General features: G+C 38.7%; 1 protein-coding gene across 1 annotated transcript in view; it reads right to left on the bottom strand.

The window, feature by feature from the left end:
- dnah9 (dynein, axonemal, heavy chain 9) overlaps nucleotides 1-24,247 on the bottom strand; it is a 124,177-nt gene that overhangs the window by 43,232 nt on the left and 56,698 nt on the right. Inside the window, exons 44-57 of the mRNA XM_035405087.1 lie at nucleotides 23,921-24,083; nucleotides 23,360-23,483; nucleotides 21,667-21,809; nucleotides 20,825-20,986; nucleotides 20,278-20,511; nucleotides 14,143-14,403; nucleotides 10,281-10,706; nucleotides 9,654-9,773; nucleotides 8,878-9,066; nucleotides 7,954-8,189; nucleotides 7,723-7,845; nucleotides 7,122-7,326; nucleotides 2,654-2,818; nucleotides 211-351 (exon numbers count right to left, since the gene is read on the bottom strand). Coding sequence (XP_035260978.1) covers nucleotides 211-351; nucleotides 2,654-2,818; nucleotides 7,122-7,326; nucleotides 7,723-7,845; nucleotides 7,954-8,189; nucleotides 8,878-9,066; nucleotides 9,654-9,773; nucleotides 10,281-10,706; nucleotides 14,143-14,403; nucleotides 20,278-20,511; nucleotides 20,825-20,986; nucleotides 21,667-21,809; nucleotides 23,360-23,483; nucleotides 23,921-24,083 — 2,692 coding nt within the window. The remainder of the gene's footprint in view (nucleotides 1-210; nucleotides 352-2,653; nucleotides 2,819-7,121; nucleotides 7,327-7,722; nucleotides 7,846-7,953; nucleotides 8,190-8,877; nucleotides 9,067-9,653; nucleotides 9,774-10,280; nucleotides 10,707-14,142; nucleotides 14,404-20,277; nucleotides 20,512-20,824; nucleotides 20,987-21,666; nucleotides 21,810-23,359; nucleotides 23,484-23,920; nucleotides 24,084-24,247) is intronic.

The following is a 24,247-nucleotide window of genomic DNA, read 5'->3' as shown; positions in this document are numbered from 1 at the left end:
ATTCCAAAGTGTTCTCTCATGAGAGTAGATGACGAGATAAAAGATGTTAACAAGAACATTACTTCATTTGGAAACAGCAAACACATAAACCAGTGCATAAACTAGTCAGGCATACTCCAAAAAGAATAACTAATCAGAAAGAAAAAATAAAAAACAAAGTAACAGTGATTCAATAGATGACTTTCAGCAAAGATTCATTAGAAAGAGTACCTTCAAAGAGAACTGATACATAGGGTGGATTTTATTGAGGTCGTTCATTATGAAGTACAGTAAGGATGCTCTGGCTGCTGCAGGCCGGTAGTGCTCCCTTGCTTCATTGATTTTGGCTTCTGTAACCTTGGCTTCTTTTACCTACAACATAACCAGTGGAAGAGAGTGTGCTCACACAGCAAATTAACCATGATTACCATAATCATTAATATGTCTGGATTTGGATCTGGGGAGGAAAATCATAGCAATTAACGGCTACACAGGATACACAATCCAGTTAATATAAAAATACACGCAGAATGATATTCCAAAGAGACTACAGGGAGAAGAATTAAATGTAAGTGTGGGAGCTAAAAGGAAACTGTGACAGTCTGGCTGTGGTACTCAGCACGTACCTGATGTCACATACTGTATATTGCGCTTGATACTAAGAATGCAAAAAGCACCAAACTGGTGCAGATGCAGCTGTCTGAAGGGCAGATTGATATTCTGAAGTGCTGTGGAGTTTTGCAAGGACGTTTGCACAAAAGTTGGTACTGTTATATCTGTTTTTAGTGCTTGCACTGGGTTGGCAGAAAAGGGGTGTGCAAACACACAGCACAGGGGTGTTAACAAACATAAGTAGGCTTAAAATTCTTCCTCCAGTAGCCTAGCCTTAGCAGAGAGGCAACCATGAGCAATGTTACATTGCCAAGGCATCCACACACACTGTGTCGTGCTTGCATCCACAAATGGATGCTACTGCAGTTACAATATCATTCTTATCCTATCATGATATATTTACTGTATAAATCCTTTCTTATGTTAAGTTCAGAGACAAGGTGCATTTTAAATTCACATCATCAGTTAAGTAATTTCCCTCCCCTCACAGATCAATACCATCAATGAAGTCCTGTAGTTCACACATGAATAATAAGTAAGAGCTGGAAAACAGAGCATGCACTACATAAACAAATAAACAGGGGCAGTAGATGCAACTGCCTTAAGGAAAAGAGAAAAGAAGCCTGATTGGCCAGTGCACACTCACACCTTTGCCACACCATCAACATATGACTTAAACACTGCCTTGATACCCCTTGTGCATCACTGTGGGTTAGGCTCCTACTACTATCATACTTTATTTGGACAGAACTTGTTTTGATCTGCACCAGTGTTTGTCCTAGCACCTGCATCCTGAAAATCGAGATAATAAACCAAAAATATGGATGGTTTCTCCAGTTCTGGGAAAATGCATGTGTGCTGGGCTTGAAAATTCCTTTGAAATGTAAGTTTCCAAGTAAGCTGTGAGTGAAATAAGCAACTATTTTCTCTTTATTGAATGTCCAGATGAAACAAGCAACTATTTTCTCTTCATTGAATGTCTAGATGATCGATTACTGCTCATCTTCTATGTAGGTATCACAGAGATAATACTAACACAAATAGACCACGATTTCCACTTTCTTTTAAACATAATGAAACCAAAAACATTCATATTATGATACACTAATGTCCTTTTTTGCCCCCCCTGATTCTGCTAGTGTTATAATATAGGGGGGGAAAAATATATATATATATATCTGACTACTTGCCAAAGAAGCCTTTCCAAATGCACAGAGGTACTATAGATTAGCAAGCTGTCTCCTTGTCCTCAGGCTTCATTTTTAAAAAACTGTAATGTAGTTTAAAAAAAAAAACAAATTAAAAAAAACTGTCACTATTGAGGCAGGGAGCCTTAAGCGTGGATCCTTCAGAGGAAAATAGTTTGGAATTCTCAAAAGGATAAAAGAATAAACATCTTTGTTCTCATTTGAGTTCCTCAAAGCAACAAAAAGCAGGGAGCCACCCCGATTGTTCAAACAGCACAACATGTTCTTACAACTAGCCCATTAATCATCAACACCATAGCATGACATGAAAGTCAGAACACTTCTCTGCATTAATCCATTCCTTTATAGGAGACCAATACCTAATGTTTTTTTTCCATAAATGAGTACTTTACAGGTGTCAAAAGGTAGGTTTACCTCAGACAGCTTTAAAATAATTACTAAACACCTCTGACTCTCCAGCTAGAGCTTTTGTGGTATTACATTTAGAAGTGACGAGGGCTAGCTTTGTTGTGGTTTTCACTGATCTGTTCAGTTTTGAATAACATCACATATGAGAATTTACACACATGCATGCACACAAGCCCACACACACACACACACACTCACAAAGGTCCAAAAGCTGTCAGGGACTTGTTTTCAATTTTGCCAACAGCAGGAGTTGTGACAACCTTAAAATACCTGTTTGTTATTGTTATTGTTATGAGACAGTGTGTGCTCCAACAACTGCTGGGTCTTCAGATTTTAAAAGTTTTTTATGCCTGCATACTTGCAATGTCCCCATTAATCTTGTTTTGAACTCACAATGAGTTTACAGCAGAAGTAGGAAATTGCAAATTCTATCATGGCCACTTTACCTTCTCCTCAATTTCTGCAGCAGTTCGTTTGGTTGTCTCTAGGTTTTCCACAAGCTCTGTGTCCCCGAGGAAGTTCCCAGAGGCAGAAGAAAGGCGGGATAGGAGGTTGTCCTCCAAAGTTTTCAGGGTAATCTTGAAACCATTCTGCTGCTTTGTGAGGCAAGACTAGATAAGATTCATAAAGGGAAAATTAGATTTCTGTATTCAGTACAACAGCACAAAAGAAACAAAGGCTTTTATACCTAATCACTGATGGTGGTCAAACAGCAAGTCTAGTTCAAGTTTTGAACTTTGTTTTCCCTTTAAAGTCACACAAAAGTGCATTTGGAAAGTTTGAATTCACTATAATAACTGAAATATCTGAATCTGTCCACATTAAAATACTGCTGAATTCCCCGTTTTATAGTGTATGCAATTAGGCCTTCACAAAGTGACTTGCAGAACAGAGAATTTTATGAAACAGAATAAATAATTTGTACACATCCATATTACATACTTGAGGGAAACAGTAGGGTTTTTTTTTATTTATTTAAAGCCTTATCAAGGAAAGCGCTGGCTCAGCATGGAGCCCTTCATAAAGACATACCATTACCATTACCATCATAATAAGTAAATTCATTAAAATGTAAAAGATTAAGCTGTGGATTGATTCTGTGAAATATAATTTACCATCAGCCTTAATAGCAACCTTTCATAGTGGACAACAGGACAATTGGAGGACATCGGAAAGGGAATGGTGATCAATATGTATCTGATAGCTGAAGACATGAATGGAAGCCCTGTCTGAGGGAATTAACCCAGTTTCATGTGGCAGAGAGAATCAAACCACAGCATAATTCCCTCACCCTGAGCTGGTAGGCGTGCTATCACAGATAATGTCTTTGATATGGACCAACAAAAAAAAAACCATGCAAGCTCAAAAAGAAGCCATACTGCATGTGTGGCACTTACTCAGCAGACTATAGTGCCTGATGTATTTGTTCTCTTTTTAATTTTTAAAAAAACTAAATTTCAGTTTACTTTAAAAAGCAATTAAACACCCCCACAGCATGGAATTATTTTAGAAACAGAAAAAGTGGATCAGAACCATCAAATTAATATCATCAGAGCAGGAGACGGAAACAGAAATCACTTGAATGAAATCAAATTCAAAATATAACAGTTGTTAGGCCCTCTGCTCATTATAAGCTACTACAGAACAAGTTAAGAAAGAAGATTTATAGCCAGACTAATCAGACTACCATCAAATTCTGTGAAACTGAGAACTAAAATGTATCACAGGAGTGAGCATAAGTGGTGGCAATGTGTTACGTCGTCTCTGTGTGGTCGCATTGAATTACATTACAAAAGAAAATTAGTAGAAAAACTGAACACCAAAAATCTGTTTTTTTTTTTTTCTCCCATTTTTTCCACAGTTTAGTCGTACCAATTCCCTGTGTGAATCACGGTCCTGGTCGATGCGCTATCCTCTGTTGGTCTGGGGAGGGTGTAGACTACCACATGCCTCCTCCGATACATGTGGAGTTGCCAGCCGCTTCTTTTCACCTGACAGCGAGGAGTTTCACTGGGAGAGCGTAACGCGTGTGGAGGTTCACGCTATCTCCCCCAGATCTCCTCCCTGCTGGACAGGTGCCCCGACCAACCAGTAGGAGTCGCTAAATCAATGATCAGGACTCATACCCTCACCAGCTTCCCACCCGCGAACACTGCTAATTGTGTTCGTAGGAATGTCTGACCAAGCCGGAAGTACAGCTGCCAGGGATTGAACCCGGTTCTCTGCTGTAGTAGGCGAGTGCTTATACATCTGCACTACCCAGACGGCCCAGACCAAAAATCAGGTTTGCCTCAAAAATGTATCCATACTACAGCATGCCGATCAATATTTATATATCAATATTTATATATCTAGATTTTATGACATTGTTACTAATTTGTAATAGTTAGATGTTAACAATTTGGTCAAGTTTCCTTGTTCAGAAAGTTAAATGGCTACTGCAATGGATATATTAAACAAGACTGCACCCAGGTAGATTTTATTATTATTCAAATGAAGGCTGAATCATTTCCTAACTGAAGTTTTCTTATAATATATGATTGATTACATGCAATTTATCCACGGTTGTCTGGCCTAGGATTTAGTAATTTGTAAATGAGGTAAACATTTCTAGACTCTGATGAGACTACTAATATACTGAGACAAAATAACAAACAGTTGGCTGGACACCAAGTGTCCCAAAAAGTTTGATTAGCAACAGAGCGCATTATTAAAAAGGCTGAAGTGTCACCGCTGGCTCTATTCTTCCTGCAGCTATGCAGACAGCTTATGAAAAAAAGATGCAGGGGAATTTCAGTGCCCACTGAGCTGGCACGACCTTGACCTTGCATACAGTACTGAAGCAAAGGAGGAGAAGCAAACCATAAAATCCTACATTTTAATGAGCCAGTTATTAACGATTAGGTCTCTGCTGGCATATTGTACATCTAATTACCCTGCCCAGAAAACAAATAATTAACCAGTCAGCACAAAACCTAATTGGGATCAAAATGAGATAACATGTCTGTCATTGCAGGCAAGGCAAATTATTATTAAAGCACAGAGGTCTGACCTCTTTATTTCATTTTGAAAGTGGGGCATCCTCTCTTTAACAAGACCAATTTTTGTAATGTGGTGGGCAAGGCCATTCCAGTGCTGGCAGAGATGGAGTCATTTCAAATGGACAGATGTCTCTTGTACAGTCCAAATTCTCCACATTATTCAATATGCAGCACAGCGAAACAACAATGAGGGAGCAGGATTTGTTTGGTTTTCCTAACACAGAGGGATGCTAAATGTGCCACAATACTTAAGAAATGCTGCTTATACTTCTGGTGTGCCTGTTTCTAATGGCATTTTTTAAAACACACTGCAAGCAAACAGCTTGATTATATAAAATGGAAATTAAAAATGTAATTCACTGTTATAGCAGACACATTTTCTTTTCAGTTTTTTTCTTGCACCTTACAAAGCTCATTAGAGCAATATTACAAATAAATGTGACATACTTTTACACAAACTTACTGAAATGCTAATTAAACAAGCTTAATTTTTCCAAAGAATTTTGCTGAGGGGACAGACTATTTAAAATGACTCCAAATTCATAAGGTATTGCAAATGCTGATCTGCGCTCAGATGAAAGCAGTGTGCTGGTTTGATTTAAATGCAGCTCAGATAAAACACACAAAAAGAAAGGCAAAATAATTGAAAATGTAAATAGATTCATTGTTGTATCTCGCTGACCTGCTACACAGTTTTCAAATTATCGGATTCTAAATCTTTAAAGTGTTGCCGTCAGCAATCTTTCTTCCCTGTGAAGCTGCTCTTCTGATTCTCTAGACTGTAAAGAGGAGGGGAAAATGAGGATTCTAACAGTCACTTGGACCAGTAAGGAATACATTTCATAAGCTCTGAGGCCTTCATGAGCACGTAGTCTCATTAGCAACGGATCTTTGATGAAGTAGTTTACATTTACTTCATTATTTTCACTTGACACGTATCTCCTGCAGCCTCCATCACAACTCAAAGTGCTCATTAATTTAAGCAGTGAAAGCAGGAACTGCAAATGCAAGACTGCTTCTGAGAAATCCGACAAGCACACTGGACAAGCTTGAAACTATGAAGTGAATACACTCAATATAAGCCACCAAGGCTCATTTTGTGATGATGATAATCAAGCCAAGGGCCACAGGAGTCAGACAAGAGTGTATGCCATGGCAAATCAGCATATTTCTAAATGTTAGATTTACTTGTAAAATAAATAATGAGGTCTCTTTTAATTTACAGAGAACCAACTGAGGCAGCTGAGCTCCTATTCCATTGTTGTTCACTGAAATCAAATACACTAAAATATTAAACAGCGCTTCCCTTATCTGAGCAGACCTCAAAGCTGTTATAGAGAATTGTTTTCTATCAAATGACTGAGCCATGTCTCAGAAGTAGCCCCTTATGATCCTCAGAGACAGACAAGGTAAGATCCAAATAATACACTGAATAACAACTGAAATTCTTAACATAATGATTCAAAATAAAGAGGGCAATGTTTACCTTTTTCTAATCGTACAATCACTCCAGGAAAAGTAATCTCATTTTGTATGGAAAGTCTGTGTTGAAAATTAAATTTAGGGGGTTTCCACTGCTTTAAAGTGGCTAACCTTAATTTTCCAGTTCATTTTCACACTCCAAATACCACAGTTCCATTCAAAACAAAGCTATTACTACGAGCACATCAAAGTTTTCATTGGTAATCCAGCGGTAGCGTATTTTGGAGACAACCAACAATGTTGTCTGAAATGGTAATATTGAGCAACATATCAAACCTAATTACTAAAGATGCTGAGGTAAATAAATCAACTTTACCTCATTCTCTACCAGGAAGAGTACAGTTCATACAGTCCCATAAAGCGCACACATAAGGGCCTACACTGTACTTGCCTTGAGCTCCTCCAAATCTGGCCTTTCCATGTTGACAACAGCAGCCAGTAGCTGGTCCTCCAGGCCATCCCGGGTCACTGTAAAATTAATTAAGGTGCACTGTGCCTGCATCTCAGGCTGGTAGTGAGGATTTGCCAGTTTGGTGTGAAGGATAAGGCGGAAATTGGGGCTGTATTCACATTCCTTATCTCCAATTTTAATGTACCTTGAGCAAGCACAAAACAAGACTTTTGGTGTAGTTACAGTACGTATCAATACACTGAAAAACACTGCAGTCACAATGTTTTCAGCTTTAAAAAAGACAAGCTTCTCAATAAACAATTCCATAAAATTCCATAAAATATGTCTGTGTATCATATTATTGATATCTAAATGGCACCAAGTTACAACACTTTCCTCACAGAACAAACAAACATTGTATTCCAAACAAGAGCAACTCATTTTTTGGAATGTTCAAATGTTGCACCACTTCAAAGAAATCCCTAAATCAAAGCACACACGCACACACGCACACACACACGCACGCACGCACGCATGCACGCACACACACACACACACACACACACACACACACAAATACACTATAAATAGCCCTACTTACCTCCCCTTCTTAATAGTTTCTCGACCAAGTAAAGGTCCCAGAACTGGATCTACCATCTCTTCCAAATTTTCAATCAAAACTACTTCACCAGCAGACAAGGCTCTCTCCACAGAATCCAGATATCTGAGAGAAAATTAGTGTGAAATTTAAAAGGACCAAACTGCTAACTATGAACCCAAGCAATACCTCACAATGTTAAAATGCACCACCCAGCAATTTAGGGCCATTTACCCTCTCTGACCAATCCGGATGACCCTGAGGTCATCTCCATACTTGGTCTTTATCCATTTGATCCCCTGGAGCTGAGGGTCAACCATTAATGGCCAGCGCTCACAGCTGGTAAGGATGGTGGCATTCTCTGTGGACATCCTATCTGCGGGTAACCCCTCATTCTGCCAAGCCGCTATGTCCGCATCATCCATTAGCATAGTCAGTGGGTCCAAATCTGGCGTGACTGGAATTGCAACCTTGGACAGAAGACACAGGTAGAGGGGGCAGTTTTGATGTGGAAAATTAAACCATAAGAGACATAATACCCTAATTCTATAAAATAATCAATAAAATTAATCCCAGCCTGTACATATAATAAAGGTTTATGATATTGATTGTTTTGTTTGAATGGATGTTTTCATGAAGTTTCTGGACACAAATACATTGCAGTGATGTCTCCTAAAATTGTTAGGGGCTGACTTGTCAATATAATAGAGTAGGTAGACATTGATCATATGCCTAAACAGAGTTTGGTGTTCAAAATCAGGCAGAAAACATGCTGCCGGTAGGAAGAAGAAGAAGAAGAAGAAGATGAAGAAGAAGAAGAAGACCATGACATTTTCCAAAGGGCTATTTATATTTTTAGACAATTCCATGCCTTACTATTGCATGAAACAATAGATAAATAGATAACAAGTGATCAGGCTTTTCTCACTGGGAATGAAAATTAAATTAAAACCCATTCAACTGTAAAACTAACAAAGAAGCTTGTTATGCATTTAGTTTCCTCCACAATATATAAGCAGTATTTTATAGAGAAGGCTACTTTACCTATCACATCTATTACAAAACCTATATTACATTATGGAAACCATCAGTTTTACAAAGGAACTGAAAACTGTTATACATACAGTATGTAGAACAAAATATATTCTTTTCACTGACCTTGAGCTGGCTTAGATAAGGCCTCCAGGTTTTGTCCATCAGTTCTAGGCGATAGCGCTTGGTGAAGTAGCCCAGGTAAGAGACAAAGGCTGTGATCAATAGTACATCCCCACACAGTGTACTCTCCTGAATCTTGAAATTACTGACTGCTTCAGCCCATCGAACATTCTCTGATGCCAGCCCCCCTACCTGGATGAAGGAAAAGACCAATTTTAAAACATTTTCAGCCAATATAGCATCCCTAGAGATTTGCATCTCCACTATTTGGTAGGTGGCACACTGTACTAATGCCGAAGGAACTAATGCAGTGCTAATCCCAGGAACCCTGATTGGGGTTCCATGTTCATTCCCTCTTGGCAGGACAAAGCAAATTGTGTTCCAGTGCTGTGTATAGCCATACTTAGCTAAAGACATAATTGGGGCTGGAAACTGCAATGTCTTAGATACCAACCTGAGCACATTATATGTATGTATATATACAGTATATACATACACACACACACACACACACACACACATACATACACATACACACTGTATGTATCATGATAATCCTTGAGTATAAGCTTTTTTGTCAGCAAATGTACAGTCTTTTTTTTTCATTAGCATATGCCAGGTAACCTTATTTGCATGGGCCTGTCTAATTTGCATCAGCCTGATAATTAGGCAATAATAAAGCTGCAGTTTCTACAGATATGTACTTGAAATATGCCATGTTTATTTGGGATTTCTTATTGTCCAGGTGACTATCAGTGGCTCCTGCCAGTGAGGCTCACCAGACGGTTGGCAAGTGAGATGGTGAGTGCAGTGGATTCAGCCTCCTGCTGGCATTTGAGTTTGTCAGCCGTGGCTTTCTCAAACTTTGCTGTCAGCTTCGCCAAGTTCTCATTAAGGTGCTGTCAGACAGAAGAGAGGGGTAGGGCCATTAGGAAGAGAAGCATAAAAAGGCACAAAACTTTCAAGTAATCTAAATGCTCATTACATGAGAGATCAAGGTGTATTGCAAAAGAATCTATCTACGGCAATTGATTTCCCATACTGAGGAATGTAAATGATCATTCTCTGATGTTGCTTCTTTCTTTGGAATATGTTAATGATTGCCATATGGGAGAACACAATTAGTTGGTGGTGGATTTTAGATTAATTAGAATCATTGGGAAGGAGAGACTTGTTCCGTGAAGTTCAAACCCTGCTCTACAGAAAAAAAGCATTACCCGGGGGATATAGATATGATATTCATGTTTCAGAACTTTTAGAGCAATGTAGAAAAACGGAAAGGAAATGTTAAATATTTCCATGACATTCAATTTTAATTGAATCTGAATTGTATTCACTTTACACAGAGCAATAGTGGGCAATATGGCATTTCACAGTGATGTTGGAATGTGTAGGATTTTACTCACATTGATTTTAGCCTTGATAGTAGCCAGCTTGTCCTGGGCGGCAGCAAGTTCAGCATTGGCTTTGCTGAGGGCCTGTCTCTTGGGCTCCACTTCACAGTACACCTCGTAGAACTTTACAATGTTGATCACCCAAGAGCAGAGACCTGCAGCTGAGAAGGACTTTGAGGCCACAAGCTCAGGGCGAAACTCTGGGTCCTGCAGGTACGGCTGGATGGCCTTCAAGCAGTTTTCATGGATGTTTTCTTTTTTAAAGTTGACCAAGGCATCCAGGAAGCCATCAACCTTGGCCATCATGGCCTTGGCCGCCTTCCAGCTGCGGTCCTTGGGGACACGGCCCCCGGGGGCCATCAGCACCATGACAGCAGCTGTCACATTGGTGACCGCGGTCACGGGGGAGCCAAATGACTTCAGTTCTGTCAAGTTGTTCTGTAGGGATGCATAAAAGTAAACAACTTAATAGCAACATTTAAAAGCATCAAGAGGATTATTAATTAGCTCCTTCTGATAGGAGAACTTTAATAGAGGTGTCAGTTGCTCAGTGCCTTTGAAAGCTGCAGCAGTACTTCCGTCAGACTGAGAGCTGTGAAAACCCCCTGGTGGTTTCATTAGTCTGTGAGGGCCTTCTGAGTTTGACGGTGGCAAAATGTCTTGTTCCTCTACGTGGAAATCTTAACACATGGGAAAACTGTAAATCATAACTGAACAGAAAACATCAGGGACGGCGAGATTTTACTGCTTACTCACTGTTACATAAATAAGTTCTCTGAACACCTTGACATTAAATAGAAAAAAAAATTCTGTTGTTTAAAAGATGTGTAGTGAAAACTATTCTTGTTCAAATTATATAGATGAAGAAAAAAACATTTCAACTGTGTATGTATGAGAAATGAGCCTCAACCCACCATGTCACGTATTTTAGGTGAAAACAGTTCCTTAAAGGCATACTATGCAGATTTTTTATCCTCTTTCATCTTCAACCCTGCCCACTCACCCTCGTATACCCGACCAAGTCACTGACACATAAATTCATTAGAAACTACCGGACATGTACAGGGCATGTAAAAATGTGCAACCCGGACATTCTGACCAAACATCTGGCAACCCTAGCTGGATAGCTAGAGGTAACGTTACTTACAGGTCAAACAGAAATCAAGCCAACACCATGCTGCTTTTCATTCCCTTGGTGAACTACAGCTGATGTCACCAAGGAAAAGTAAAAAAAACTACATGTATCCACATTTTTGAATAATTACAAAATTATAATAATTACATAATAATTTTGAATGTGCACAATTTTTATGACACAAAGTATGAAAAAAATGATTTCGTTTATCACCTAACCTGATTTGGGAGAGCAGGCTATATCTGATGGCATAGAGCAGGGATGCCCAATACGTCGATTGCCATGTCCAGCATTGCCATTTCAAAGAAAGGAAAATGGAAAAGCATTTCCAAACACTTCACAAAATCTACAACTGTGATGTCCCTGCCAAAAGCAAGCTTAGAAAGGAAAAGTTAAAGAACGTAGGTACAGTTAATTGGCGAATAGTCAATTTTCACATGACAAAGCTCAAAAGCAATGGCAGCCACAGAAGCATCATTCCAGGTGAGTCATGTTATTGTTAAACACAAGAAATACTTTCAAGATGGGCAAAAAGAGGCCTGAGTCAAGTCACTGACTCCTTTCAGGATCTTAAAGTAAGAGATCAGAAATAAGAGTTATTCAACAGAGATTAAAGACAGTGCTTCTTGACGCAATTTGTGTCCCTCAGGCTTCTGAGGCCAATGGCAGTTGATTTGAGGTGGCAACTTTGAAATGACATAACAGACTGTGAGTGCTTCATGCTCCAGTTAGATGAGTCAACAGACCTCACCGATACGGCTTTTACATTTTTATTAGGATGGTATTTGACGGCATGATGACAAAAGAAGAACTGCTTACAATTTTACCAATGAAAGAACACACCTCGGGGGGACAACCTTTTTTGGATATTCAAGGACTTTGTCGACAAAACAGAACTGCCGATGTTTAAGTTGGGGTCAATCACCACTGAAGGAGCACCTGCGATGGTGGGCCGTTTCCAGCGGATTCATTGCAAAGTGCAAGGAGTACACATTGCCTGACTTCCTTATTTATCACTGTATAATATACCCATAAGCATTATGCACGAAAATGCTAAACATGGATGTGTCCGTTTGGGGAAGATCTCTTCAAAGACGGCTGTATTGTGCTTAGCTGCAGGATGCTGACTCCAAGCACACAGATTTTTGCTGTACACGGATGTGAGATGGCTAATCCAGGGCAAATTTTTACAGAGATTTAGAAAGCTGCTGCCTGAGATAAAGGAGTTTCTCCATCTCAAAACATGCAGAATACAAACAGCTGGACAAGAAGCAATGGCTCTTAGATTTAGCATTTTTAACTGATCTGACCAACATGTTGAATGAGCTAAATTTAGAGCTGCAAGACAAAACAGTAGTCGACATGATCAGCTCAGTTAATACTTTCAAGCAAAAACTGGAATTACTGTCACAACTTAAAACATACTGCATCTGAGCTGGAAAAGCAAGGAAAGAAATATGTGCAACTTGACAGAGCTCACTAGATTTGAGCAGATTCAAAACGTCAGGTCAGACTTTGACAAATGCTTCCAAGACTTTGCGTTACTTGAGCCGAAGCTGGGGTTGATTCCCTTCCCTCAAAAATCGGATCACTCTTCCACATGGACTTGTCAGCGCTGGAGGATGAGATTTTATCTCTCCAGGCTGACACTGATGGTAAAGGAAGTAAAGACAGTTTTGGAACTTACTCGCAAAAGAAAAGTATCCAAACATCAGAAAATGCGCCACTTTGACAGCATTTTTTGGCTCGGTTTAATTATGTGAATCAGCATTTTCCCACATGAAGATTATTAAATCCAAATACCGGCGCAACCTGACTGACAGCCATTTGGAGGCCTGCTTGAGGCTAGCTACCAGCAGCTACTGTCCTGATTATGCAAACCTGGTTAACTCCATTCAGAGCAAGTCATCAGAATTAGGTAGAGACCGTAAAATCTATAAAATACAGAAATACATTGGAATGTGGGCTTTTTGTGGCTATACTAAAATTGAAATTGAGAAATTGTATATATATTGTGGGGACCCCATGCCAAAGGAAGTTCCATCGTGTCACCTCCACCAAGCTGGCTGTTCTGGACCTGGGTCAGCGCACAGGGGAGGATCATAATGAATAAGGGGCATAAAACCCATGTGCCCTGCAATCAGGGCATCACCAGAATCCAGACTTGTCCTAACTGGGTCTGTTTTTCAGATTCTGGCTGATGTGCTATGGGTTCCCTGCTAGAATCAGGAAGGATTCCCCGCCGTAGCCGACACCGATCCACAGAATGTTTGACGCAGTTTTTTTGGTGAATATTTGTTTCCTGAACGACGTATAAGAATTTATTTCTCACGTTTGACGTGTTGCCATTAAAATAAACAGACCTCAAGGTCAGTACGTTTCACCTCCAGTCTATTCAGCTTCCACACCACAACCCAGCCAGTGCCACAATATTCAAATCCTAGAATTAACATGAAATACAATTTTTCATGTCATTCAGCAAAAGGATTGTACTGATTAATAGATCACATTGTGCAGGCCACTGATAAAGTATTTCACAAGCCAAAAAAGTGTGGTTACCCCTGGTATAGGGTATGTGACTTAATCGCTGTATTTTCACTCCAGGAATATGACTGAAAACAAGTCAAAACCAATAATCAGTTTAAGGGGAGGTTGTCTGCCCCGTAATTTTCAGCTCAGCAGTCATCACTGTGGGCAGATACGAAAGATACTGTTTGACGAAGGTTCCCAGTTCCTCACCTTGTTCAAAGTGTTGAGCGCCTCCTGTGCGGCAACAAGGGCTGGCTCAGCTTTTGCCAAGTCCTCTTCGCAGTCCCGCTGCTTCCCGCTCACCACCACGGCGATCTGCGCCACCTTCTGCTCCTCCTCGTCCGCCACCGCTTTCTCCTTGCTCACCTTCTCCGTCTCCACCCCCACCACTTGGATCAGCTTGTCGGCGTCCTCGTTCTTCTGCTTCAATTCTACTTCCTGGGCGGCAAGCTTGGCTTTAAGGTCATCCACCTGCCAGGGTACAAGGCAGGGGAAGGCTTGGTTGAGAGGGAGATAAGCTCACACTAGGGGATACATCTCTACTTTGTTTCCACTTTGTTATATCCCCACTTTCCAGAAATACTGCCCGTATGTCAAAATAGTTGATTGAAGCTTGTGGTAAACAACGGCACTGAAATCTACAAACTGTATTATGCATTTCTAATTGAATTATTCTAGTATAATAGTTAAATGTTTTTGATAATGCAGTTTTTAAAGCTAGTTTTGTTTACACTTTAAAAAGCAATCAACAAGTGAAGTATATACACTAATGAATTTGCCATTATCTTCTAATTGCATCTCTCATGTTTTATAGAGTGACAGCACAACTGTTTTTGTTTTCAGTGTTATCTAATCTTAGCGATGTGGCTTTTCCTCTAAAGGTCACAATGGATTTTTAATTGAAAAAGATCTCTTCAGAAAACAAGAACAAAAATAATTTAGTGGTTAAATATGACTAATGAGAACTAGTACTTTTATTAAACAGAGAAACCTTTTATCCTGTCCATTATTAATATCTGCTTCATGCACAGAGGTTACTTAATAAGTATGCCTCCATATGCTGACCAAATACCTCAGAACACATTGGACAGTGCTTTACCTTGCAGCAGGACAATGACCCCAAGCATACTTCTAAAGCAACCAAGGGGGCCAAAAAGTGGCCATGTCAATCACCCAACCTGAATCCAACTGAACATGCACTTCATTTGCTGAAGACAAGACTAAAGGTAAAATACCCCAGAAACAAACAGGAACTAAAGATGGCTGCAGTATCGGCTTGACAGAGCATTGCCAGGGAAGATACCCAGCGTCTGGTGACATCTATGGGTCGCAAACTTTAGGCAGTCATTGGATTTAAATGATTTGCTATCAAGTATGATTACTTGATTTTAATTTGTCCAATTATTTTTGTTCACCTACAATGTGTAATAAGGGCTGTAATTACCACATAAATCACCCGATATGGATGTAAATACCCTCAAATTAAAGCTGACAGTCTGCACTTTAAGCACATATTCATTGTTTTATTTCAAATCCAATGTGTTGGAATACAGAGCCAAAACAACACAAATTGTGTCACTGTCCCAATACTTTTGCATTTAACTGAATATATACTGCATATATACACTAATACTCATAGGAAATGATTTTGTTGCCAGTACTTGTGTGCCCTACATTCCCAAGGATGACAAATGAATAGTCTTCTAAAGTGTTTTGTGAGATTGGTGACCATACTGGGGAGTAATGGACTATTTACTGCATATAGACTCAAGACCCTTTAAGTTCAAGTATCTTTTTTTTTTAGCATTTTATACAAATACTGTATTAGTATAAAATAATATCAATTCCTCATTTTTGCCTGGACTACAACAGCGGGGCCAGCCCTACAAACGTGAATGTCTGTGACTGAGTGACTGAGTGATGAAGTTACATCATTGGTCGGCCGAGTTACGAAGTTACACCATTGGTCGGCCGATCCAGCCATATACTAGGTTTTTTTGAGCATAGTATTGCCCATTACCTGATTAATTTTTATACAGCCTTCTTTTCTCATCTTTATCAGAAGTGTTCATAGACATTTCCACCATATAGTGGAATAAGAAGCCCAAATCTTACGTGTGTAGGGATGCACCAAGTTTCATATTCAGCTGGATCTCTGCGTTTTTCCCTGTATTTGGGTTCAGTGGATAAACCAAACCCAATCCTGCATACTTTTTCCTGTTGACTGAGTGGCTTTCTGTTTGCTGTACGACTGTCTGATTATATGTAAGCTGCATATTGTAGAATAATGTTAAAATAGATGTAGGAAGTACACCAAAATACAAAATCTATTACTGGCAGAATAATTAAAAGATGTTGACAATTCCAGGGAATTGAATGGTTCTTTTTGATTTTTTAATGATCACCCCATAATTTTAATTATACTATGTGTGCCGACAATTTATAATATGAGTACTGCAAAGAGATCCTGACAATTGTGCCCATTTTAATTTGTCAATAACATAGTAAACTCTTATTGTCTTTAAACAACTCAAAATCAAAAACTGAACTGCCTAAGCACTTCTGCTGCCTTTGTCTTTGTGATAAATGGAAATGATGAATAACAGCACAGATATAACATAGTATTATCCAAATATTAACTGATAACAATGTATACCCTATATCAGAATCCTGTAAATGCTGATTTGGGCCATGTGTTACTGCATGATAGCCATGTAGCCCATACTTATTAGACTATGTTTCTAGTCAACAATGACCAGAAACACCACAGCAGCAGGACAAAATTAACGTGATTAACTTCATTCACCAGTTTTCAGTAAAACATGTCTCTCTCATCTGAAGCTAGGTAGCTGTACTATAGTATATACAACCTATTAAATTCTCATTACAAAAAAAAGAAACATAGTCTTACTGTACATCACTACTGAATTTCTTTTAAATTGATGTTAAAAACAAGGAAAATTTAACTAATATAATGCTAATAAACCATGTCTCTAACTTATAACCACAGGTCTTCACACACATTTGATCATCCTTTTCAATTAAATGCAGCCTGCTTCAATGAATCACTTGTAAGAATAAAAAAGTCATTTTCTGAAAAAAGCAGCTCTAACATTAATTTATAAGACAAAGCTAAGAACAAATGTTGACTGAATCCAGTGCCCTGACATATGCCACTTGTGTTTCATCTTAGTCAACTGAGACACCAGAACACTTTTCTTTACGATGGTTATGCATGTTGGAAACACCTGGCTGACAAATTTCCTCCTGCATCAGACTGTGGTGCCAGACTGTGACTTTGAATGGTGTTCTTTTGGCGAAGATGACAGTTCTAGCTGAAAACCTATTACATTACTCATGTTCCTATCAATTTTATGTCTGAACATAAAACACTTTCTTCAAGTGGGAAACCTAGGGAAGTTTCTCTCTGGATTGTACGGTTGAACCGGTAAAGAAAAATATCTTTTATCGTTTTAAGTATCACTTTTAACTGTACAGTACTCATTCTTTGTTACTGGTTAGGGAGTCATTTACTGTAAATTTTCATCTACTATATGTGTGCATGTATATGTACAAATGTCATTGTTGCATTTTATTATGTGAGCTGCACTAAAAAAAAAATATGTAAAAAAAAAAGTCTAATTGCACCCATTATTATATTAACTTTCAATATTTTAAATTTCAGGATGTAGCAATAAGCCTCTGTATCTGTCCAGCTGTTATCTCAACAGAGATGTCTATGGGGAGTAAAATGGAATTTACTTTCGTATATTAATATCAGAGAAGAATATTTGTCAAACCCATTAAGGTCTAAAAAGCACAGAGTAAGTGCTTCTGCATTAATATGCCTCTGGGACACATCTCTACACTGACTAGCCCAGCTTTAATTTGTGTAGCAGGCAACAAGAGAATCAGTAAATAAAGACATTCTGTCATTAACAACATATATCTTTTGGGCTTTGGTTGCAACCCACTCTTAACCCATTAAAACTACCGACAATGATTCACAATGCACAGAAGAAGATGGGAATGTAATAAATGCCTCAGAAATATTATTCTGAAAACATGATGATCCCATATAATCTATGACTACTTTATGACTAACGTATCTATGCATTTACTCCCTTTGGTCCACAAACCAACTTTTACCTTGGTTCTTCTGGATTTGAACTTCATTATCTGTTTTACAAAGTTGTATTTCTTGAGCTCAGAAACACTGGAAATGTGCTGCACAATCCAAAAATGTATGTAATATTCTCAGAGGTTATGCAAGGTATTCTACAGCCAGTTTCTGCAAGCAGGTTCCACTCATTTACTTAATGAGTCGAACTTCTAGGCAGCCCAGTCCACATTTCCTTATCCAATTTGTAGTGGTTAGACAAAACAAACAAATGTTTTATTTCTTACTTTCCACCGTAAGTGCAGTGATCACACGCATTAATATATACTGTATTTTCAAAAGTACATGTGCTTTGCAACCTCTAAAGCAATCAGGTTACCCACTGAAGAAAGAGAGCTGAGACAGGCCTACATTACATTCTGGAGTCATTATGGAGATTTACGGGGAGATAACAACCCTAAACAATGTGCTTTGAGACACAAAAATGTTGCTGACGTCAGTGAACAAACTCTTAGGAGGCTGCTTTGTAAAAGATGTACTGAGCTGTTGTACAACAAATGCAATGCACTTGAGAGTAGCTTGTAAGCAGGATCCACTATTATACACACATATATCTTCCAGCTGAGACCGCAATTGTAACAACCAGGGGGAAAATACAAAGCGCAAAAATACTGAGATATGAAAGATGTGAAAAGGAAGATCAATAACTCCACTGTCAGGGGGAAAGAATCAGCACACATTCTTGGTGGAATCAATGTATTGAAATACTTAGGGAACCACAGGCAAAATGTGAACAGGGGAAAAGATAAAGCAAAAAAAAAAAAACAAGCAGAAAAAAAAACATGAAACTTTTCACTGACCGCATACGGAAGAGATCCAAATGCTGGGATTGACAAGCATGTCTTTAAATCAGATCATGCAGGAGGCTAGGGGGATGAAACTGACATAATAATAATAATAATAAAAATAATAATAATACCTGCAATCAAAGTCATAAAGCGACTAGGTAGAATACAGACAGCAACAGCGAGAACGGCATGTTTTTACTGCTTTCATCATGGGGGTGCTCATGGCTACAGGGTGTATGTAGGCTGACCTACATGACCCTGCTCAAAAAGAATGAAAACAGATTTATTAATTCAAGTATTTTGGGGGAAATAGTGTTCAGCTGATACTAGCCCTGGGGTAATGCTGCTGTCTGAATGTCCAGACTTGCTTAACTAGAATCCAAAACTGAAAAATAGCACATAGTCATCTTTGTTCCAACTGAGCAGTCATGGTACATGTCTTGAGCATGGAAAGAAACTCCTCTGTAAATTTATACTTGCGTAATGACTGTACTTTATCAAGGATCTAACTTATAAGGTCAAGTATCACAATACCAAACTGTATATGAAGTAATATAATAGCTGTTATAATGGTTTATAATGTATCACAACTATACAAATGATAATATCCAATGATCCTTGCCAACATGTCAGTGACCAGCTATTACAATGTATTATGATACTTGACCTTATAAGTCATTATAAAATGTTTTATAAAGAGTTCTGATTATTGTTATGAAGCAGGATGAGCATTTGTGAGAGTTTATAACTATACTAACACTGAATTATGAACATATTCTAGCACATTAGGCTTCATAGAAGGTGTTACCAAGAGTTGCACTACAGCTATGAGGTGCTAGCAGGAGAGGATTAGGTCAGTTTGGCCCCTGTTGACCAAGCTCCTGTTTTCTATACGTGTTGTTTTGCTTTTTGATATTTCCGCTCCCACGTACCAGACTTGCCCTTGGGGCCTGCTGTTTGTGGTCACTCAAAATAAACCATGCAAGAGCCTGGTCCCTGTGTGCTGCTATCAGTTCTCTTGGATGACTGTGGAGTAACCATGCCTTTGAATTCACATTAACCTCATCCTAAGGACTAAGGACTCACCCAAATTCAACTCACTTGCGACAAAACCAAATTCAGTCGATGCTGATTTGGAGAACGCACTAAAACGTTGCAAAGTTTTTATTTTATATTTTATTACACAAAAATGTTTTACCACAGGTAAGGAAAGTAGCAGCAGAACAGTAATGCAATCATGAATTACAGTACGTGCTTGGCCCCCAGCCACTCACCTCCACAAATGAGAGATGACCACTTAGGTAGACATTTTCTGAGCATATGCAGAAGGCATAACATACAAGCAGAGGCATAATGCAGTATGATTTAATGACATACCTGAGCAGAAGTGCTGTTGAGCTTCTGCAGACCATTCTCTAGCCGCTCCATCTTGCTGGTTAGGTCTTTCCTCTTCAGGGCAAGCAGATTCTGGTACAGTTTGATCTGCTCCAGAAACGACTTGGGTGTTGTGTAATTGTACCGACGATCATTCGCCAGGTAGGCTTTAGAGCTATCATTCACGCTTGTATGAACGTAGGCCATGAACTTGCTGATTGAGTCCTTTACCTCCGGCTATGTGTAAAAATAAAAATCAAGAATAAAGCATTAGTACGCAATAGTCAAACATGCATTCAGGAAATCATCACCCAATACAAAAGTGGCATTTACCCTTTAACTGTGCCACAAGTTGTTCAACTAGATTGCGTTTAAATCAAATGTGGTTTACCATTTGGTTAAGCAGACAGTTACGGGGTTTTAAAAGTATGAATAGTAAGAATGCACCTTTATCCATTGGGATTCTAAATCAATTATCAGAGCGATTACACCAGCAGTGAGCAATATACAGGCCAATGGTTGGTAGTAAACATTCGTAAGGTATACAAACCTCAATGTGCTCCACTTCCTGGAGGAAGCGCAAGCTGACCGATTCAAGGGCCTCCTGGGGCCACTCATGGAACCAGTCAATGGCCGTGCAATTGACTACAGCTGGGAACTTCCTGCTGCGTACCCTCAGTTTGTTACCCACAGGGGAGAAACAGAGGGCCACCTGCAAGCCAGGGAAGGTGAAATAATGGAAATGTGTTTAATGTATGCTTTACAAAAGATGGACACCAGAGACTTCTTAGTTTATTCTGCATTTTTAAAAACAAGCCAATTATAACACTGCTGGAGGTCCAACAGCACCATTCAATAACATGAATGGTGGTACAACTGCATTTATAATATTTGAGGAATTCACAATAAACTGTGACTGTAATTGCAAAAAAATGTAATTGTAATGGTATACAATATACTGTATTCCAACAATTGTCTTATGTAAGACACACATGTTTTGTGTCTTTCATAAATTTTCTTTGCAATTTACTGTGTTAAGAAGCAGAGATATGTGTCATCTGATTTTTTTTCCCCTTGAATGGGATCAACTGTGTCTTGAAGACATACAGTAATAATTATAACTATGCACACCAGTGTGAGAAACAGGAGGGATAATTTCACCACATGATTAAATACAACATTGGCCTTTAATGTTTTATTTATTTATTTATTAATTCAGTCATTCATTCATTCATTCCCAGCTGGCAGTTGATTTTTGGTGTTTCATATATCACAACTGTCTCTGAAAAGCTGCTGATTATACAATGATCAGCAACCAACTGACTTGGTCCTGATGTGAGGATTTCAGCAGGTTGGAATTCAAAGTACACCTAAGGTACATGAGTGACTCACCTTGAGCTGCCGGCGCACACGATCAATGAAGAACTTCCAGCAGTTCTCCCTCGTGTCCATCAGTCCGAGGCCTTTGACCTCATTTCTCACACTTCCTATGATATTTTCCACTTCATCATCAGGAAACAAATCTGGGATCTCACCTGTAGTTTAGCATAGACATGTCAAGATTCAAACAATTAAAATAGCAGCGAGAAGCAGCTGGCACAGATTTTATCATGGGTAGTCACTAACTACCATTACTACTAACTAATACCAAACTTTTAAATACAGATCTGTGCCCCATAAAAAGATCTTTGGGTGTAAAAGAGTGTGCTCATTCTCACACACACACGCTCTCTCTCTCACACACACGCACATGCACGCATACACCACACAACAAAATACACATTTTGAACTTTTTTGCATCGTGTTACTTTCATTTCTGTTCTCTACAGCATAGCGCATATCACCACATGGTAAGTAATGCCAGGATTGAACTACAATTATTGAACTTTTAATAAGCATAAAATGCCAGGTGCTATAAGGCACACCACAGCACATTCTCTGTGGACACCGGCTGAATGGACTACACCATTATTCCAGTTTGCACTTTTTGTAGGTTGCAAGGCTAAATCTGCAGATACTACGAGGGTTGTTACAGTGTTTCACAATAGCTCATGGTGTGTTATCTGATGGTTACCACATTTAAAAAAAAAAAAAAACAATCATTCTGTTCAAAGAATACGTCTACCGACTTGATGTGACAGATTGCACTTATGTAGGATTTTCACTAGCACACCCACAGGGTTTTCCATTATTTTTGCTAGCATTAAGTTAACTGTATGCACTGTTCATTGTCTGATTACTGAGAGGAATAGCCTGGTTTACACAGCTTAATATTTATATTTATGTAACGAGGCTACACAGATATATGATATATATATGTTATAGGTCTTTTTATAGGTTTAGTTTCGACTCATGTTTGAAGTTGTATTCCAGTGATCACCTAGTTATTTTGCTACATTTAACTTTGTGCACTTGCTCCTAAGAGTTTGGATTATCAACCAGCATTATGACCTCATACTTTGGAAAAAAAAAATAAAAAGATAACAGGTTTGTGCATAGCTCAACTTGAAATTTAAATTTCCAACACATACTGAATGGGTTAATATTTCACACCTAACAGTCACCATGATCTACACCACCCTTCCTACACTTCAATTTGGAAGTAACATTCATGATAATTCTATATTACTCAGATAAGAACGGTTGTCAGATTAATAAAAAAAGTTAAATACATTATTAAAGTTAAAAGGTGATGGACAAACTCCAGGTTGCTAGCTAACTTTAATTTAGCTATGCCTAGTTAAACCTGGGGTGAGAAACTTAGCAGAATTTAATTGAATTTCATACACAGTACCCAACATGTTGTTTTTATAATCCATGTTGCATTCGATTTTTACCACCTGCACGTGTTTTTTGTAAATGGCCGCATAATATTCCACCATTCCACAAAAAGTTAAAGAAAAAATCATCAATCTCAGGCAAAAAAAGTGGATAGACTGAAATAATACATACTAAAAGGAAAGGTGACTTAAAATAAGTGAAACAAAGTAGGTGAAACCAGACAGTTAAACCCATGTTACAAAAAAATGCCTACAAATTGTTACGGTATTACTATGCATATGGTATATCTTCTGAAAACTGTTACCTGATGCCAAGAGATCATTGACAAGAACAAGGAATTTTTCATCTGCAACCTGAGCATCGGTCATCAGGAGCACAGTGCCAACATTCTTCACCCCAGCTTTGATGTACAATGCTGCCAAATCATTCTAAAACAAAAAAGTAAATATTTCACTTTAATTATAAAATATAAAAACATAATTATAAAACCACTCCAAAGCTGTATAAATTATCGCATAACCTTGTTATTTCATGTACTGGTAAATTTAAGCAATGCAATGCACTGTCCCTGTGGATTAGGGACCATATCTTTGTTAACCATACCTTTACCTTTGTTAACCATACCTTTACCATACTTACCATATCTTTGTTAACTGCTTAATTAGCATATTCTACCATAATCAAAAAAAGGAGAACAAGCAAAACTCGCAAAAATATGCCTATAGTATATTTGTAATGTATATTTATAACAGTAAAGGGCCTGATACCCGTCTATGGAGCTAATGTGATAAGGTAAGGTGTTAATAAGGAGGTGGTCATGAATGAAGAAGACTTACTAAACCTTGTTCCATACACATGGCCCTACCTTAAGGTCAGGGATGCCATATCCTTTTTTCAGGGTAATCTGAAACACCTCCAAAGAGCTTATGAAGGCTGCGAGCCGCGTCAGGCTCTGTTTACCACTGCCACCCACTCCTACCAGCAGAGCATTCCCTCTGGGAGACTCCAGAATGCGGTTGATGCGACAGCTTCATGAGAAGATTAAAAAGTGAGAGCATTGACTGAGATGGGAGAGAAGCAGAGAGCAGGAGAAAAACATATACACAGAAAAAGCAGAGATATACTTTTAAAATAAAATTATGGAACGCAAATATGCACACAAACACACACACACACACACACACACATGCAC

This window comes from Anguilla anguilla, chromosome 2 (genome assembly GCF_013347855.1).
Source record: "Anguilla anguilla isolate fAngAng1 chromosome 2, fAngAng1.pri, whole genome shotgun sequence".
NCBI lineage: Eukaryota > Metazoa > Chordata > Actinopteri > Anguilliformes > Anguillidae > Anguilla > Anguilla anguilla.
Note: the sequence above shows the minus strand (reverse complement) of the source record. Positions and strands in the feature narration are given on the sequence as shown.